Source organism: Leucopleurus acutus (genome assembly GCF_964270905.1).
Source record: "Leucopleurus acutus genome assembly, chromosome: 7".
Lineage (NCBI taxonomy): Eukaryota > Metazoa > Chordata > Mammalia > Artiodactyla > Delphinidae > Leucopleurus > Leucopleurus acutus.
The window spans coordinates 3,106,981-3,124,300 of NC_139150.1; the positions used below are offsets into that span (position 1 = coordinate 3,106,981).

General features: G+C 63.1%; 1 protein-coding gene across 3 annotated transcripts in view; it reads left to right on the forward strand.

The window, feature by feature from the left end:
- Positions 1-17,320, forward strand: part of COL5A1 (collagen type V alpha 1 chain) — a gene marked incomplete at its 5' end in the record, with an annotated part of 154,471 nt that overhangs the window by 58,305 nt on the left and 78,846 nt on the right. For 2 of the 3 annotated variants that reach the window (XM_082843342.1, XM_082843343.1), the window contains 7 exons: positions 7,847-7,978; positions 9,168-9,305; positions 9,982-10,233; positions 11,221-11,388; positions 11,521-11,574; positions 16,471-16,512; positions 16,705-16,767. In XM_082843342.1, the coding sequence (XP_082699468.1) occupies positions 7,847-7,978; positions 9,168-9,305; positions 9,982-10,233; positions 11,221-11,388; positions 11,521-11,574; positions 16,471-16,512; positions 16,705-16,767 (849 nt within the window). The remainder of the gene's footprint in view (positions 1-7,846; positions 7,979-9,167; positions 9,306-9,981; positions 10,234-11,220; positions 11,389-11,520; positions 11,575-16,470; positions 16,513-16,704; positions 16,768-17,320) is intronic. The other variant, XM_082843344.1, reaches the window with a different exon arrangement.

Genomic DNA, 17,320 nt, shown 5'->3' on the forward strand with positions numbered 1-17,320 from the left:
CACACCGGGTGCCAGGCCCGCCGAGCATGCTGTGTGTACCGTCACGCTTAGTCCTCAGTGAGGTAGATCTCGTTATCTCCTTTGCAAATGCACACTCAGAGGCCTGGGAAGATTCAGTGATGTGCTTAAGGCCCCACAGCCTGCAAGGGGCGGAATCCTGCACCCAGGCCACCTGTGTCACTGCCTCACCCCTTCCTGCAGTGGTGCCCAGAGTCGTGCTCCTTCCTCTGCGGAGCTTATCACGACAGATGTGTCCCTGTGCTGCGTGGTCTGTCCAGTGCCTACAGGCTTGCTGCTCTGAAAGTCTGGGGTGGGAGAAGGACGGGACAGCTTCACTCACGTGCTGCCTAGGCTGGGCTGCTCACCTAAATGTCTGGAGTGAAATATCTAGGGCCGCGTAGCCAGTGGGGAAAGGATGTGAGACCCATGCCCTTTATAGAGTCCGGTGGGCCGTGAGCCAGCCTGGTCCCTGCCGCTGGCTCTGCTGCCCTGTCCCTTGGTCTGGGGATGAGGTGTCCACTCTCTGAGTTCAGTAAGGTGACCCTTTAGTCACTGTGGCTAGTTTCAGGTCTGATGAGGCTGGGACTTGACCATCCCCCCACCATCCCTGCCCCTGGCGCCTTCGTGGAGACTCAGGTGTGGTGTGCACCGCCTGCACCAGTGCAGGTGTGAAGGGACACCAGGGCTGGGTGGCGCAGGTGAGAACTGGGCTGGGACCAGTGGTGGCCACGTAGTGGGGGAGGCCACAGACATGGACCATGGAGGCGGGACCCGGGGGGCAGCAGGAAGTGGCTTCCAACCGCGTGGGGACCTTTCTTTAACGCTCGCTCACTCGCTCGCTCACTCACTCACTCGCCTGAATGGTGCTTGACTCTTTCTCACGCTGTGGGTGCTGCGAAAATCATAGAAGAAGTGACTTAGACCCCCTGCCTTGGGTCCTTCCATTTCCATTGTGTGACTTTTTTTTTTTTTTTTTTGCGGTACGCGGGCCTCTCACTGTCGTGGCCTCTCCTGTTGCGGAGCACAGGCTCCGGACGCGCAGGCTCAGCGGCCACGGCTCACGGGCCCAGCCGCTCCGCGGCATGTGGGATCCTCCCGGACCGGGGCACGAACCCGCGTCCCCGGCATCGGCAGGCGGACTCTCAACCCCTGCGCCACCAGGGAAGACCAATTGTGTGACTTTTGATGAAAAATGTCACAACAAGATGTGAAGTGTGACCCGTTTGGGCCGTGAGAGCTTGAACAGGAAGGGGGACTCGGGAGGGCTTTCATGTGCGAAGTCTCCTGGGACATCAGGAAGGTGCCTCATAGAAGCCCCCTGCCCTGTGTCCGCCAGGCTGGTCCCAGTGTCAGACCCACCAGGCTCCCCCGGGGAAGGAAAGCTTTGCAGGGTGGACAAGTGACCATGTGTGCCTGCGTGTCCCTGGTGCTCTGTGCACACGTGTGCCCGCTCTGTGTCACTTGCTGGCAAGTGGACTCAGACTGGGCTGTCCTCACCGGGGGCAGATTTGTGACCAGACCCCTGGCAGCCGAAGGTCGATGCTTCCTTCTTGTTTTTGCTCCGTAGACTGCGCGCTCCTACCCCAGCCGGGGACAAGAAGTATCCGTCCGTCCGTCCTCTCAAAAGACCGTGTGTCTCCATTTACGAGGGTGAAGCGCTCTGGCTAAAACCACGGGAAGAGCCAAGTGCGCAGTGGGAGCCCCTCGGGGCCGGTTCGGGTTGGACAGGGAGGGGCCCGTGGTGCGGGGCAGGCCCTGCAGGGCTGGCTTCCCCGGGGGACCCATGGCTGTTTGTTGGAAGGAGGGATGCAAGATTAAATAGCACTGGAGAGAGGAAATGAAAAGCCGGCCGCGTCGTTGGAGGGAGCAGCGGCACAGACGCCCAGGCCGGGAAGCAGGGGCGAGGGCCTCCCTCATCTGGGCAAAGGTGTTTTCTGAGTCCACAGCCCTTAGGGTTGCAAAGCTCTCCAACGAACACTTTGCAGTTTCCTCAGCAGGAGCGCAGCTTGGGTACAATCTTATTATGGGAAAAGGCAGGACTGGTTCCCTCAGCAGAATGCCCGGCTCAGCTGAGGACACCTGTGTCCTGTGTGTCCCGATGACTGGGGCCTCGCGGGCCGCCCGGCCTGTCCTCTGCAGGAAGAGGGACAGCCACTGGCCACCCCGGGCGTTGGGGCCGTGTGGGGAGTGGGATGGCCGTGGTGACCCCGGGCTGGTGCAGAAGCTTCTAGGGGGTCTGTAGAGCTTTACTGACCTGGTGGGGGCAGAGATAAGGCGCGTTAATCGAGAACGCCCTGGGCATCGTCGGAGCGAGGGATGCAGTGAAAGCAGTGCGCCTGCTTCTCTGGGCAGGTGACGTGGGCCACCGCAGGGCAGGCTGCGCGGGGCGCCGAGTCTGGGGCTCGGCTTTTAGAGGTAACCTGAGCGATTACAGGGCGTGGCCTGCATTGGAGATGTGGAGTCTGGTGTCAGGAGCACCCATGGGGCGGGTGGGGCGGGTGGGGCGGGGACGTGCCCCACAGAGGGCTGCCTGGACGAGGTGATGGTGTCGTTTATGGGAGCTGGAAGCTCTGGTAGATGTGCGTGCGGGACATAGAAGTCGGCTCCAGGGAGCCCCCATTCCGTGCCCTCGCGAGAGTGACCCCCCCCCCGAGCCTAGTGGGTGCATCTGTGACATGGGGATGAGAGGGAGGAAACGAGGTCCAGCTCCCTCTTGGAGGGGCCGGGGGGCAGTGGGCTGGAATGGGGAAAGGCAGAGGCTTGCGGCGGGCAGTGGGTGCCTGGAAAGCCATCCCGTCGGGTGGCAGGTGGGGCGGGGTGGGCGCGTGCAGCCCCGGGCCCTGGGCTGCTGCTGAAGGAGGAGACGGAGCCCCAGCCGCCTGGTGCCCCCCCCCCGGCGCCCTCCGTAGGTCTGCTGCCCGCTCTGGGCTGGGCCGTATGTGACTCGTGGGTCCTGTCATCCGTGGGAGCCCGGAGGCCTGCCGTCAGGGGCTGGAGCGGGGCACGTGCCCCTGCAGGTCGCAGCGAGAAATGCTGCTGTCGGGGGGGGGGGGGGTGCTTGTAGGCTGTGGGAGGGGCAGGGTGGGTGGCAGTCGGTCAGCAGCTCCCCATGCAGGGTGCACATCCACTGCTCCAGGCTCTGCGGGGCTCAGAGGGCAAGGCTCCGGGCAGGGTGGGGCGAAAGCCGGGGGAGAAGTGCGCCTGGGCCGGTGACCGTGCAGGGGGGTCACGGCCTCACCCGTATCACGGTGGGGATTTCGGGGAGCAGAGATAGAGCACAGTGGGGACCCTCGGTGAGCGCTCGCTGCATCATGGATGAGGGGACCAAGGCCCTGGTCAAGTGTAAGACAGCACGGATGCTGCGGGGTGAGGAGATACACAGTGGGACCTTCCTGGTTCTGGAAAGTTCTTCCACCCCACGGCCTCCGTTTCCCCATCTGTAAAGTGGCGGTTGCAGTGAGGCTCAGGAGAGATTTGTGGGGGGCACCCAGCAGTGGCCAGGCAGACTTTGGACCCCCGTCACGGCGTCACAGTTCCCCGGACTCGGAGCCCTTGGGGCTGAGCTGCTGTTGAGGCTGGCGGGACCCACCCCTGCTGACCTCAGGTTCCATCTGTAAAATGAGACGGTTTTACTATATCAAGGATTTTGACTTTCTGAGGAAGCCCGTAAACCCTTTCCTAACTAACATTCCTCTGGGGCAGCCTGATGTTAAAACCTGCTAGGACCCCAGGCCCCTCCATGGAACCCTTTTTGAGAAGCCCTGGCCAGGCCAAGCTCCAGGTCCCCACGTCCCGAGGGACCTGCGAGGGGCCAGAGGCGGGAGGCAGGACGTCCCGGGAGGTCAGCGAGGGCCGGCTCGGCGAGTGGGGACCATCCCGCTGGTGCTCCCTGGGCTCCGAGGGGCTGCAGCTGGGCTCCGGCATCTCCCTCCAGCAGCCGCTGTGAAGGCTGCACCAGGGCAGGGGCTCCGTGATGGGCCTCTGGGTCTGGAGTTTGGAGCTTGGTTTCCCATCCCCCGAGGCATCGTGAAAATGCTCTCAAGACACAGTCATAAAGCTGTGATCACTCGTTGCATGTTTGAAGGGCAACATGCACCCCTTAGGGCAGCCAGGGGGCACGACGTCTCCAAGTCGCCGGGTGGTGCTGCCGGAAGCCCTGTGTTGAGAAGGATTCTGAGTTGCCTCTGGTCTCAATGAGACAAAGCACAGCGGGAGACGGGGTCTCTGGGAGGGGCACGCGAGGTGTTCCGTGTCCCCAGCCTGAAGCGCAGCCTCGAATAATTCCAGTTCCGGCTCCCAGCCTCTCGACGGCAGAGGCTCTATTTTGATTTTCCAGACTTCTGGCAGAGCCCTCCTCCTGGACCACCCGAGGGTGGAGGAGGGCAGGGGAGCCCCAGGTTTCCTTTGGCTAAATGGGGAGCCCAGGGGCTGCGTCCTGTCTGGGGTCGCCGGCCACCAGGACAGTCGCCCACATGCCCCCTTGCTGCAGAGAGAAATTGGTTGGCTCTGATCGGATGCTGCAGAAGGGGCAGAGGAGTTCCTGAGGCCTCACGGGGGACGGAAGGAGGGGTACTCTCGGGGTGCAGAGCAGCGGCTGCCTTTGACCCGAATGTAAGATCAGAGCTTGTCTGAAGACTCAAGGGGCCGCTCTAGGGCCTGGCTGCCCCCACAATGACCAGAGCCTTAGGGATCCCAGATCCCAGGCCCTGCCCCCGAGCCCTTCAGGGCAGAGTGTCTGAGGGGCCCGGGTTCCTCGGGAGCCCCCGCTGGGTGTGGGGCAGGGGAGACAGGACTTCCCTCTGCCCTGGAGGCCTCAGGGTATTCATGGGGTGTTAAGGTCATGGCTTTCAGGGCGTGCTTGAGTGTGGTTCCCCCAGGACACCTCATCCAGGGCCGCCCAGCGTCCCCCTGTGCCCCCAGTACCCCATCAGTGCTTTGGGGTCCAGGAACCATCCTGCCTCTGGTCAGAACCCCCGAGGGAGGCCGAGGTCCTCCCTCGCTTCGCGCAGCCCTGGTGTTTCCCGTGAGGCCAGGGAGGTGCCTCCTTGGCTCGTGTAAGGTGGGTTTGACCGCTGTTCCCTGAGCCCCGGCTTTGCCTCCCAGCCCTCCGTGGGGTCTGCTGCTGGGGGCTGGGGGCAGCGTTCTGAAGCCCCCTCCCCACCCTGCCCTGCCCTCGGGAGGTGACGCCCCTGGGTGGTTTGGGAGCAGGGGAGCCACCTGCTCCGTCTGGGAGCCTAGAGGCAGAGCCACATCTGTCACCCCAGGGTCCTGCCCCAAAGCTCCTGGCCCCGATGGGGTGCCCGGGGATGTGAGCCCCTCCCTGTGTGCAGGAAGAGGTAGGGGGAGGGCTGGAGGGAGCTCTGGGTGAGGATCCGGGTGCAGAGCTTCTGGGGGGCTTTGCAGCCATGCCTCAGTTTCCCCTTCTCCATAGTGGGTGGGGGACAGTAGACCCCTGCCCTCTGAGGGACACGCCCACAGAACAAACAGGCATGTTTTTTTGGTGTGAAAACCCACTTGAGGATTTGGCGGGAAGAATGATTTTCAACACGTGCGGGCACTTGCAGGGGAAGGTGGGTGCTGGAGATGAAGGGGGCCTTCTGCCGGCGGGGCCCTCGACGGACCACGTGGTCACTGCTGCAGTCTGGGGCACGGGTGGGCAGGCGGGTCGGCAGGCACATTCCGGAGGCTGGGCTGAGTGCTGGGAAGCACCTCCACTCCGGCGGGGCCTCTTTGTGGGAGTGGATGCCGTGCCCTTGGCTTTGCTCATCGCCCCGTGCGGGGCCTGCGAGGCCTGGCGCTGGGCCGGACACCTTGTGATAGAGGGACACAGAGATGCACCGGCCGCGTCCGCCACCCGGGGACCTGGGCTTTCCGGGGAGGCAGGCCCTCCGCCGGGCCACTGTGATGAGTGTGCTGGCGGCTCCGTCGAGGGCCGCACCCCCTGCCCGGGGTCACAGCTGCCCCCCAAATGCCCCGAGCCTGTTCTTTTTTCCGGTAACCGCATTTGGAGAGCGTGTATTCAGATGTCAAGCTGCCAGTCCATTGGGAGAAATACTTTATTTGAATTGGATGAAATTTGAACTAGAAGTCATGTTGTTCAATAAAAATGTGTGGTTTTGATTCACTGGGCCTGTCGTATGGTTCCTGTGTGCTGGAGAGTTTAAAACGTGGGCCGGGAGCCTCTGACATCCAAAGGGAGAGAGAAGGGGTGGCTGAGCGAGGGGGTGGGCGCCGGGCGGGGGGCGCCCCTCTCCTGCTCTGCCCCCGTGACAGCCCCACAGGCTGCTCACCTTGCGCGCCCGCTCCTCCCACTGGCAGGAAGGCAGAGGGGCTGCAGACTGAGCCCCGGGGGCCTGCGGCCAGGCTGTGGTCGGTGATGCTGACGGTGAGGGTCCGTCTGTGTTCCGGAGACAGTGCTGGACGTCGGGGTGGGGGGGGCATGCTCCACCCCTCCGAGCCCCCTGCGTGGAGACGGGCTGCTGGGGGTAGTTCTGAGTCCTCGCTCGTCAGGGGGCAGTTTCAAACTCGGGTTGGGAGGCCGCGTATTTGGAACTGTGCCTCAGGGATCGGGTAGGAATGGGCCTTTGCTGGACTCCAGGACTGTCACCCCGTCTCTAGGTCAGGTTACCCATAGAGCCTTTGGGAAGCCACGGAGGGCAAGGGTCCTGTCCCCAGAGCTGTGCACACGGCCGGCACCTTGCTTCACAGATCCCAGAGGCCATCCGTGGACCCACGCTTAGTGACTTTGGGTGACACATCACCCCAGCCGTGCCATGGTCCAGCGATGAGAGGCCACATCTGGCCCCTGCCTGGGGCCCGCCTCTCTCTCCTCCTGGGGTCTGGCACAGAGAAGGGCCTCACGCACCTTCTCCAAATGACTGGCAGGGAGGGTGCGGCTTCCTTGCCTGGGCCTGTGGTTCTGACATGTGCAGATGGGCACCGCGTTCCTGCTCTGCCCGTGGCCCCGCCCTTCAGGAGTGCCGCGAGCCTTTGGCTGGATCCTGGCAGAGCAGAGGCTCAGCAGCAGGGGCAGCCTCAGGCTTCTGGTCAGAAGGGGGCAGCGGGACTGGTGCAGGAATCGATGGAAATCTGATGAATACGCAGTCCGGGTGTGATGGGGTCTTACCCGTGGGGCACAGGGCAAGCCCGAGGTGTTAGGCAGGGTGTGGGCACGCCTAGGCAGTGGTTCTGGGCCGTGCGTGCATCCGCCACGTGTGATGCAGTAGCTTGCACTTAGTAGGTGCTCAGTAATGACTATTGAATGAGTGGATGGGTGGACGGAGAGAAGGATGGATGGTCCGTGCACGGAGGGGTGGGTGGGTAGATGGGCGGGTGGATGGATGGGTGGATGGATGGATGGATGGGTGGGGGATGGGTGGATGGATGTGTGGGTCGGTGGATAGGTGCATGGATGGGTGGATGGATGGATGGGTGGGTGGGTGGGTGGGTGGATGGGTGCATGGATGGGTAGATGGATGGGTGGGTGGATGGATGGATGGGTGGATGGATGGGTGGGTAGATGGCTGGCTGGATGGGTGGGTAGGTGGATGGATGGGTGGGTAGATGACTGGATGGCTGGGTGGATGGATGGGTGGGTGGATGGATGGATTCATGGGCAGATGGATGGGTAGATAGGTGTATGGATGGGTGGATAGGTGGATGGGTGGGTGGGTGGATGGATCAGTAATGCCTGGATGGCCGGGTCGGTTGAATGGCTCTTGGAGGTAGCAGCTCCCCCAGAGGAGGCCTGGCCCCGAGGACAAGCTCTCAGGCATCAGGCAGTTCTCCTGGGTCCCCACGTGGGTGCCCTCTGTGCTGCCTGTTCAGGCTTTTTGTCCTCTTCCAGGGAGACATCCAGCAGCTGCTCTTCGTCTCGGACCACCGGGCAGCTTACGACTACTGCGAGCAGTACAGCCCTGACTGTGACGCTGCGGCCCCTGACAAGCCCCAGTCTCAGGACCCCAATCCCGATGAATATGTGAGTCCTGGTGGGAGCCGTGGGCGGACCATCTCGGGGTGCTGGGCGTGGAGGCACACAGAAGCTGTGGGACTCCCGTTTGAAGCAAACGCACTGGGTGAGACTATAATTGATCCCCGGGGCAAGGTGGACTCCTGACTCACTTTACGAAGGGTTCTGTGCTCCCAAAGCATGGAGTCAAAAAGGATGTTGGTAAAGGATCTTTCACCCAAGTTTCTGGGGGAAGAGAGCCATGTGCCCCCTGGACCAACACCTGGGTGGGGTGCTGTGAGCGGAAACGCCACAGGTGCCCCCGGCGGGCCGTCTGGAGCTGGCCAGGCAGGAGGGGCTCAGGGCTGTCGGAGCGGATGATGGTCCCCTCTGACCCCTAGGGCGGCAGCTACTCTGAGGGGCAGCCTCGGCCCGAGAGTTTCAGGAGCGTGTCCAATGCCACTGTCCTCTGGCCGTGACCCGCGTGTCAGTGGGTCAGCCTTTCCCATCCACCCGCCCTCACGCCCCAGCAGCACCTCGGTTAATTGGATTTGCAGTTCTTTGCACCATTTCCAAATGAGAATCCTCTCCCATCCCCTGCTCAGGTTGGACTCCTGTTTCTTTTCAGTAAAATTCAATCCTGCTCTCTATTTTTTCTCTGAGCTTCCCTTCTTTCACGAGCAGTCGGAAGAGAAGGAGGGGGGACCCCATGAAGCTGTGGAGTCCTGGGCTAGGCATGTCTTTCCCACCCCGAGAACAGGGTTGGCAGTGCTCCCAGCTGGCTTGCTGCAGGCGAGGCCTCCTGGCCACGCCTCACCCTCCCCATGCCCGACACAGAAATGGGTCTGAGGGTGAGACCGTCTCTGTCGCTGTGAAGTCCCTCCCGTGAGGCCTGGGCCTTCGGTGAAGGTCGGGGGGGCCCTCGGTTTGGGTGGGTGCCAAAGGGTCAGAACGTTTGGACCTTTTAGGGCTCATCTCTCTTTGAAGGCCACCGGGGGTCCCCGTTTCCTTCCCTGGACTCCTCGTGGGGCTGGCTCTGCTCCCCCAGGGGATGGAGGGGGAAGACTCCTTTCAGGGCCCACGGGGTTGGTGCCTGGAGCTGGGCACGACTTCTGGGGGTCCGATCTTCCCAGTTGAGCCCACGAGGGAGGGAGATGGCGGGCTGGCATCTCGGGGTGGGGGGCCCGCACCCTCCTCACGTGGCCCTATTTGCTCTCAGTACCCGGAAGGAGAGGGTGAAGGAGACACCTATTACTACGAGTACCCCTACTATGAGGACACGGACGACGTGGGCAAGGAGCCCACCCCCACCAAGACACCAGTGGAAGCAGCTCGAGAGACCACAGAGGTGGCCGAGGTCTGGCCGGGTGGCTGCTGGTCCCTGGAGGCCGTGGTTGGCGGGGGGGCCGGGGGCGCCGTGGCGAACATGGGGGCCGTTTGGAGATGCGTGGAGAGCAGGGGCGGTGGGCGGAGCTTGGCAGGGAAACGGGGGACCGGGGACCGTATGTGCTTTCTCCTCACGGGGAGTGTAGGGCAGAGGGCCTTCCGTGGCGCGGGGGACACCAGGGGACATGGCTGTGATGGAATCCAGTCCCCTCCCCAACGGGTGGCCGGGACACTGGCCCAGAAGGCTCTAAGAGTCTGGAATGTTCTCTTACTTTTTTTTCTTTGGTCACCATGTGGCTTGCGGGATCTTAGTTCCCCAACCAGGGGTTGAACCCAGGCCCTCGGCAGTGAGAACGCAGAGTCCTAACCGCTGGACCACCAGGGAATTCTCTGTTCTCTTACTTCTTCAAAAAAATTTGAGATACAGTTCACCCTGTCCAAGTGCATGACCACGGGGTTTAGCCGTGCACAGCACTTCCGCGGGCTGGGCTGTCTCCCCCGGCCTGAGGGGACCCCTGCACCCCGATCCACAGGGCCCGGTTGGTTAATGGGTCAGTCTCCCTCTCAAGCCGCAGAGGAAAGCCCCGACCCGGTCCTCGCTGCGCCGGCCGCACCCCTAACCCCGCATGTCTCTGCCCGGCTCCCAGGAGCTGACCCAGCCCCCCACGGAAGCCCCTCCGGTGCCCGACACCAGCGAGGGGGCCGGGAAGGAGGAGGACCCCGGCATCGGGGACTACGAGTACGTGCCCAGCGAGGACTACTACACCCCACCCCCTTACGAGGACTTCAGCTACGGCGAAGGCATCGAGAGCCCCGACGAGAGCCCCGACCGGTCCCCCGACCAGGGCGCCCGGGCCGAAGTTCCCACCAGCACAGTCCTCACCTCCAATGCCTCTAACGTAATTGCCTTCCCAGCGCGTGGGCTTGGTCCGGGGGAGGGGGCTGGACCCCGGGCTCTTCCTTCTCTACTCCTCACTTCGCTGTCCTGGGGCAGCTGCCCTCCCCCTGCCCACCACAACTGGCCCTGCAGCCCTTTGCAGCCAGGCCGTTCTAAGTGATGGCCGAGTGAGTTTGCCGTCACTGCCTTGCTGGGTGCATCTCAGCGTTGTCAGTTTTTCATCAGCAAAATGGGTGGAATGAGCCCCGCCCTCCAGGTCTCTTGGGGTTCGGCGGTGACGGATGAGGGCATGCGTGTTCACAGACAGTGTTCCTGTCTGGGGCCCGGGTGAGGGCAGGCCAGACAGGTACATGAGCTGGGGGTCTGGACAAGCAGACCAGACGTGAGGCCCGGTAGGACCATGGGCTTTCCCATCAGGCCGACCTGACTTGAAGTCTCTGCCAGTGGCCTTGGAAAGTGATATCCCCTCTCTCAAAATCAGTGATATCATTTACAACCTGGCACCAGTGTTCCCCGCCTCTTGGGGCTGTTGCCACGTCTTCAGACTGGAGAGGAGTTGAGCTCAGCCCATGGTCCATAGGGAGTGCTTAAAAACAACCATCATGTGATGCTGAATCCTTGATGGCCACAGAGCAGACACACGGGGTTCTGATGGGTCCAGACCCCTCTGGCAGCGGGCATGGGATTAGGAGCTTGTTACCCCGAGACCCTGGGCCTTGGGTGGAGCCCCTGGCGGCCCCAGGTTCCCCAAGTACACGGTGCAGCCTGGGGCCACGTGCCCGTCCTTCTGCAGCCCTGATTTTCCACGGGGTCTTGGGGGCTTTGGGGTGAGTCTCCCCGTCGTGAGAGGGAGACGATGACTCCCAACAAGTGAAACCCCAGGCTACCTGTGTTCTGTGACCTCGGAATGCCACGGTGCTTGGAGTCCGGGGGCTGGGGGCCTGTGCGTGTCCGTTCCTCTGGGTGACCCTGCCGCCTTCCCTCTCAGCCCGATCCGCCTCCGGAGGAGGGGATGGACGACTTGGAGGGAGAGTTCACAGAAGAAACCATCAGGAACCTGGACGAGAACTACTACGACCCTTACTACGACCCCACCATCTCCCCGTCGGAGATCGGGCCGGGCATGCCCGCCAACCAGGACACCATCTACGAAGGGGTGAGTGGCTAGGGAGGGTGCCTCCCCGGGCCCTTGCGGGGGACCCCCTGCTTCACCAGCCGTATGGATTTGGTGTAATCTGTACCTTCTTCCTGTTCTCCCTCTCCTCTCTCTGCATCTTACAAACCTCAGATCGGACCACGGGGTGAGAAAGGTCAAAAGGGAGAACCTGCCATCGTCGAGCCAGTAAGACACTTTCTTATTGTCGCCCGAAACGGCGGGGTGGTGGGTCGAAGCTGGGGGCACGTGGCGGGTTAGGTAGGATGTGGCTGGACCTGTGGGACCCCTGCGCCTCTATGCCTGGGGCTACCACGAGGAGCTGTGTGACCTCGTGGATGCCACACGCTGCTTGGAAAAGCGCCTGGGCGGGGGTAAGGTTCTGGACCTCGAATGAGGTGGCGGCCGCCTGGGATTCGAATGGGTCAGGACCCTTTGTGCCGCACGCTTAGGATCCGGGCACATCGCTGTGTGTCGATTTCTCCTTGTTAAAAGACTCGGCTTCTGGGAAGGAGGGAGCTCCCCTGGAGGGCAGAGGGGGTTAGCAGGCTGAGTGCGGCGGCCGGTCTGGAGCAGGGAGAGTTAGCCACGGACCCAGCTCTCCACGCGGGCTGTGCAGCCATGTGCAGCCATGTGCAGCCTGGCTGTCAGCCACGCCGAGGGGATTTAATAAAACAGCTCTGCCCTGAAACTCCCACTGAGTGAAACTTCACTGTGCTGGGCTGGGGGCGAGTTAAACAAAATGACTGTTGAGAACGTCTTAACCTTGGGATCAGAGGGAAGAGGGTCCCACGTGCACCTCGTGGGGCGGTGGGTGTCGGCGGGGGCCCCACTCTGCGTTGGCATGTCCTCTGCCCTCAGGGAGCCGTGCCTGGCCGGGGAGCACCAGGGTCCACCCTGTGGCCTTTGGGCTGCCGAGGTCCAGGCGCTGAGTCGGGGCGGGCGAGGTGCCGGGTGATCAGCCGGCTGGGGGAGGGGTGCCCTGCAGCTGCACGTGGTGGATGTGGCATCATGGGCTGGGAAGCAGCTCTAAGAGTGGGGAGGGGCTGGCTGCCAAGGTCCACCCCTGCCACGTCCTCCAAGAGCCAGAGGGAGGAGGCCAGCGTCCTGCACTCGACGGCTCACGAGGCTGGGGCCAGGCTCCAGCTTCCTCTACTGCCAGGACTCGGTTGCCCCACGTGGAGGCTCCAGGATGCTTCCGATCTTGGGACTTCCGGGACGGAGGACTGAGGGACCCCCATCCTCCCGTGGGACTTCCGGGACGGAGGACTGAGGGACCCCCATCCTCCCGTGGGACTTCCGGGACGGAGGACTGAGGGACCCCCATCCTCCCGTGGGACTTCCGGGACGGGGGACTGAGGGACCCCCATCCTCCCGTGGGACTTCCGGGACGGGGGACTGAGGGACCCCCATCCTCCCGTGGGACTTCCGGGACGGGGGACTGAGGGACCCCCATCCTCCCGTGGGACTTCCGGGACGGGGGACTGAGGTGACCCCCATCCTCCCGTGGGACTTCCGGGACGGGGGACTGAGGTGACCCCCATCCTCCCGTGGGACTGGGAAGGTTCTTTTGGAACCTCATCCCCCTTAGAGGCACCTGAAGCCCGTGGCTGGGGCATCAGGACGGGGGGACTAGATGACTGTCCTGCTCTGTGCCTCCTGCCCCGGCCCCCAGGGCATGTCCCAGGGATGGGCGCCTCCGCTCCCACTGGGCTGTGGCCGCTGGGCACACACATCTGTTCTCGGGCTGAGAACACTCCTTTCCCGGTGCTCCCCAAGGGTCCAAGGGAGTCAGGACTTGTCTGGGGCTGGAAGATGGGGATGCAGAGGAAGCGGGCAGAGGGGCCGAAGGGGGCACCAGCACCAGGCGGCTCCTTGCTCGGCGACATGTAAACCCCTCACACCAAGTCCAGACTCAGGGAGGAAGGCGACCCTCGGGGAAGAGCAGTGCGGCCCGTGGTGCCGCCTCAAGACACGGGGCTGCCGGGGACCCGCGCCAGCCCTTGAGGGGCTGTGCCAGAAGGTGGACCGCACCCAGTGTGCCTTCCCTGTGGTCCAGCTGTGTGCAGACCACGGTCCAGATGGCTTTGGTCCCCGGTGGACTTGCCGCCGACTCGGGTGCCTTCCGTGGTGTCCCCATCGCTTTGGTGAAAGGGGCATCTTGCCTGGGAAGAGGAGAACCCTCGGGCAGGCGGGGGCCAGGCTCGGTGGAGTCCTGGGTTTGGTCCTGGCTCTGGGAAGGCCTGGCCGGCACCTCAGTCAGGACGAGCTTCCTTTTCACATGTCCCTCAGACCGGGCTGCTCGGGTGTGAGAGCCATAGCGTCCCAGGTCCAGGTGGAGGAGGGTGAGAGTGGATGAAGCGTCCAGTGGCCAGGCTCCACCAGGCTCCACCGGCGAGCGTGGGCCGGGGGAACAGGCTGAGAAAATAGAAGCGGCCCAACACAGATAGCATGTCTCCAGAAAATGCATTTCATCTTTGTTCGGGGAGAAATGAGTGATCCGGATAAAGTTAGGGAAGGATGCCCTCCCCTCTGGCCCCAGCGTTTGCTCCCGCCCAGCCCCCAGCCTGTTCGGAGTGTCCGAGGGGCCGAGGACGGTCTCCCTGGAGACATCATGGAAACTGTTGGAATTTCTCAACCTGGAGCATCACCAGATGTCCTCAAAGTCTTAGCGCCCTATAAACAGATGGCCGAGTCCCGGACCACGGCCGACGTGGTCTTGCCTCGGCCGCGCAGGCGTCACGGCCCGTGAAGGTTGGGTGGCCGTTTCCTCTCCCCAGCCTGCCCCAGCGACCTCCTTCTGGGGAGCGTGGCTCACTGTCCATGGGGCTCTGGGAACCAGCTCCTTCTCTTTGCATCCGTCCATCCCGGGGACACAGGGGCAGACCTGGTACCCTGTGTCGTGGGTCAGCGACACCAGTGGCTCCTCGACAGGACAGGAGTCCCTCAGCCGAGCGGATTCAGGCCAGTCAGATCTGGTGCTCCCGGCTGCCCTGGGACCTCAGGGAGCCAGGCATGTCCAGGTTCAATGTCCTGTATCATCTGGCGAAGGCCCGTAACAGGCACGTCTGCCTTCCACTGGGGCTTAAGGGAGGTTTTCTCGGTCTGTGCTGTGTAGCAGATGACTGGACCCCCGTGAAGGATGGTTTCGAGTTCTCAGCTGAGGCTGAGACCTTCCACCCCGGTAGGGCGTGGAGCGGGGCCATTGAAGGAAGGCCATGGCTTCCCATGTCTTGGGAGCACTTCTCTTCGGGGTGGTGGTCAGGGGTCCATCCCTTCACTGTACCTGGGAGAGCGCCGGCACCCCTCTTCTGGGCTCATCCGTCCAGCGGCCTCCGGCCCTTGCCGGGCCGACCTGCAATGATCCTCCCATGAGAGCCCACCCACCGTGGCCCCCACTCCCTGAGAACAGCGGTTGTGTGTCCGGGAAGACAGCTGCGGTCCTGCAGGGTCCGTGGCAGCCAGGGATTTCTCTCTTAAGCCTAGCTCAGTTCTGAGCTTCCTCAGCTGCCTTTGTCAGAGGAGGAGGCAGGAAAGTGGGACTGATGAGGCCGTTTGGATGAACTCTCTGTGTACATCTCGTGTACAAACATTTCTCTGAGTGCACATCTGTGTAAACAGCGGGTGCATCCTCCCAGTGACTGGGGAGCCCTGGTCGGGAGGATGAGGGGCTTGGAGGGGACCTGCAGCCCCTGGCCTGGTTGCCCCCCACTGGGGGGTGTCCGACACCTTTGCTGACCTGGTGCCTGTCCTGGGCACACCCTCTTACTCCTAGGAGGCAATTCTAGGTGTCACAAGAGAACTGTTCACTTTCAAAGAAAAGCCCAGGGCACAATAGCATTGATCAGACCCAGAGAGAAGCGACCCGAGCTTGCTTTGTTCCGGGGAAACAGGAGGCAGGTCTGCCACCGGGGGCCAAGTATGTCCAGCCCTCTCACCGCTGTCTCAGCCGTCACAGGAATTCATTGGGAGGAGGGGTCCACGGCAGCCAGGTGCCCCGCGTGAGGCTGAAGGCTGCCCAGCCGGGCCGGACGGAACCCACCGGGTCCCAGGACCCCCAGAAACGATCCACCACGGTGTTCTCAGCATGCAGACCCTCGCAGGGGCCAGAGGTCCTTCCCTCCCTGGAAGGCCATGCGTTGCCTCTGACTCCTGAAGTGGGCATGGAACACAGAGGACGCTGGGGCGGTGGGCATGGAACACAGAGGACGCTGGGGCGGTGGGCATGGAACACAGAGGACGCTGACCTTGGTGTTGACCGGACAGGGGTAGAGAGGAGGCCCGTGCTGGGAAGGTAGCTGAAGCCGAGGCCCGGGAGCAGGAGACCCCGGGCCGGGAGCTGTGTCCGCAGAGACCTGAAGCCTGCTCTCCCCTCCGCTGCCCGTGCCGACTCTAGGGCCCAGGCTGACGGGGGGGCAGGAGGCCTTGTCCCCATTTGGGGGGAAAGACAGTGAGGCCTGGGGGCCAGAGGCAGCATGAACCTCGGCTCAGCCGGGTGAGGGGCTAGAGGAGGAGGGCAGCTGAGTGCCCAGGTGGAGGGAGGAGGGGGCTGGAGACCCCAGCATGGCCGCTCTAGCAGTTGGGCCTAACGGTTCTCTAGGCGGGGACCTCAGCTGTGGTGCCCTTTCCTCCTGTCCTCCCGGAAGCCACCGGCTGGTCGTCTCTCCAGCCTCGCTGGGCCCTGGTCCTGGGGTGCACTGCTCCCTCGGGCCGCCGTCACCGGGGCCTGCCTGGGCACTGCCCCCTGGGCACAGGAAGGCCGGAGGTGTGGCCGGGGCGTCCTGGTTCCTCCTCTCTCCTCTGGAAGCTGTTCTTGAGGGAAACCTGTTGGTTGCTGTCTGGCTTGTGGCTGCCTTGGAAACGCTCAGAGGACGGTCGCCGTGGCCCCCATTCCAGAGGCTGCTGCTTGGGACCCCTCCCAGGACGGAGGGTGCAGACCCAGGGGCCTGAGACGGTGGCCCTGTGGTCCACCCAGCATGGAGGGCTTCCTCAGGACTGGGGTCTGCTAGGGGCCGGGCGCACTCGGGGTCTGGGGATGGAGGGAAGGGGTCCTGGGGTCTCAGACGCTCTCCCTGTCTCTTCCAGGGCATGCTCCTGGAGGGGCCACCCGGCCCCGAAGGCCCCGCGGTGAGTGTCCCATTTTATGTCCCGTGACTTGTGGGAGGCGCTCAGGGGTGGAGGGAGACCCCTTAAAGCTCCCAGATGGAAAAGAGGGGTAAGCGCCCTGGGACCGGCACTTTCTCGAACCCTCTCCTGGCAAGGCGGGAACCGCCCTGTGGCTGCATCTTTAACTCTGCCTGATTTTACTTTTAATTCTAGGGTCTCCCAGGACCTCCAGGAACGATGGGTCCCACTGGCCAAGTGGGTGACCCTGGAGAAAGGGTAAGGGCGGCTCAGTCCCCTCGGATCACGGGCTCTGTGGCCTCGTCCAGGCGTCCTCCGTGCTCGGGGAGCAGCCTTGCCCTCACCTGTGTGGGTGACCGCCGTACACTGACGTCCTTCCCCAGATTGCCCCGTCCCCTCGCATCTCACGCCACCCCTTAGTGCGTCCACTCTCTTCAGATGTTTAGGGGGCTGACTGTTGCCTGGCCCTGAGCTGGAGGCAGGAGACCCCTGCAAGAGTGAGCCTCAGCTGGGCTGTGGGTCCCCCGGCGGGTTCCAGGGACCAGCTCACAGTGGCGGCCCTGCATAGGGTAGCAGTACCAACAGCTGCAGTGGCCAAAGAGCTCTGGTGCTGCCTGGGTATCCCACAGGGTCCGAATTATCCTCCCTCAATACGCGGGCTTCATTGGCCTTAAGACCGGCTCCAGCTTCCTTGTTGGAAATCTAGCAACAGACACAGAAAACTTGCTCTGGGTCAGAGAGACCATCTTGGGGCCACCCTAGCCAAAGGAACCATCCTGGGGTCACCCTGACCAAAGGTACCATCCCCGGG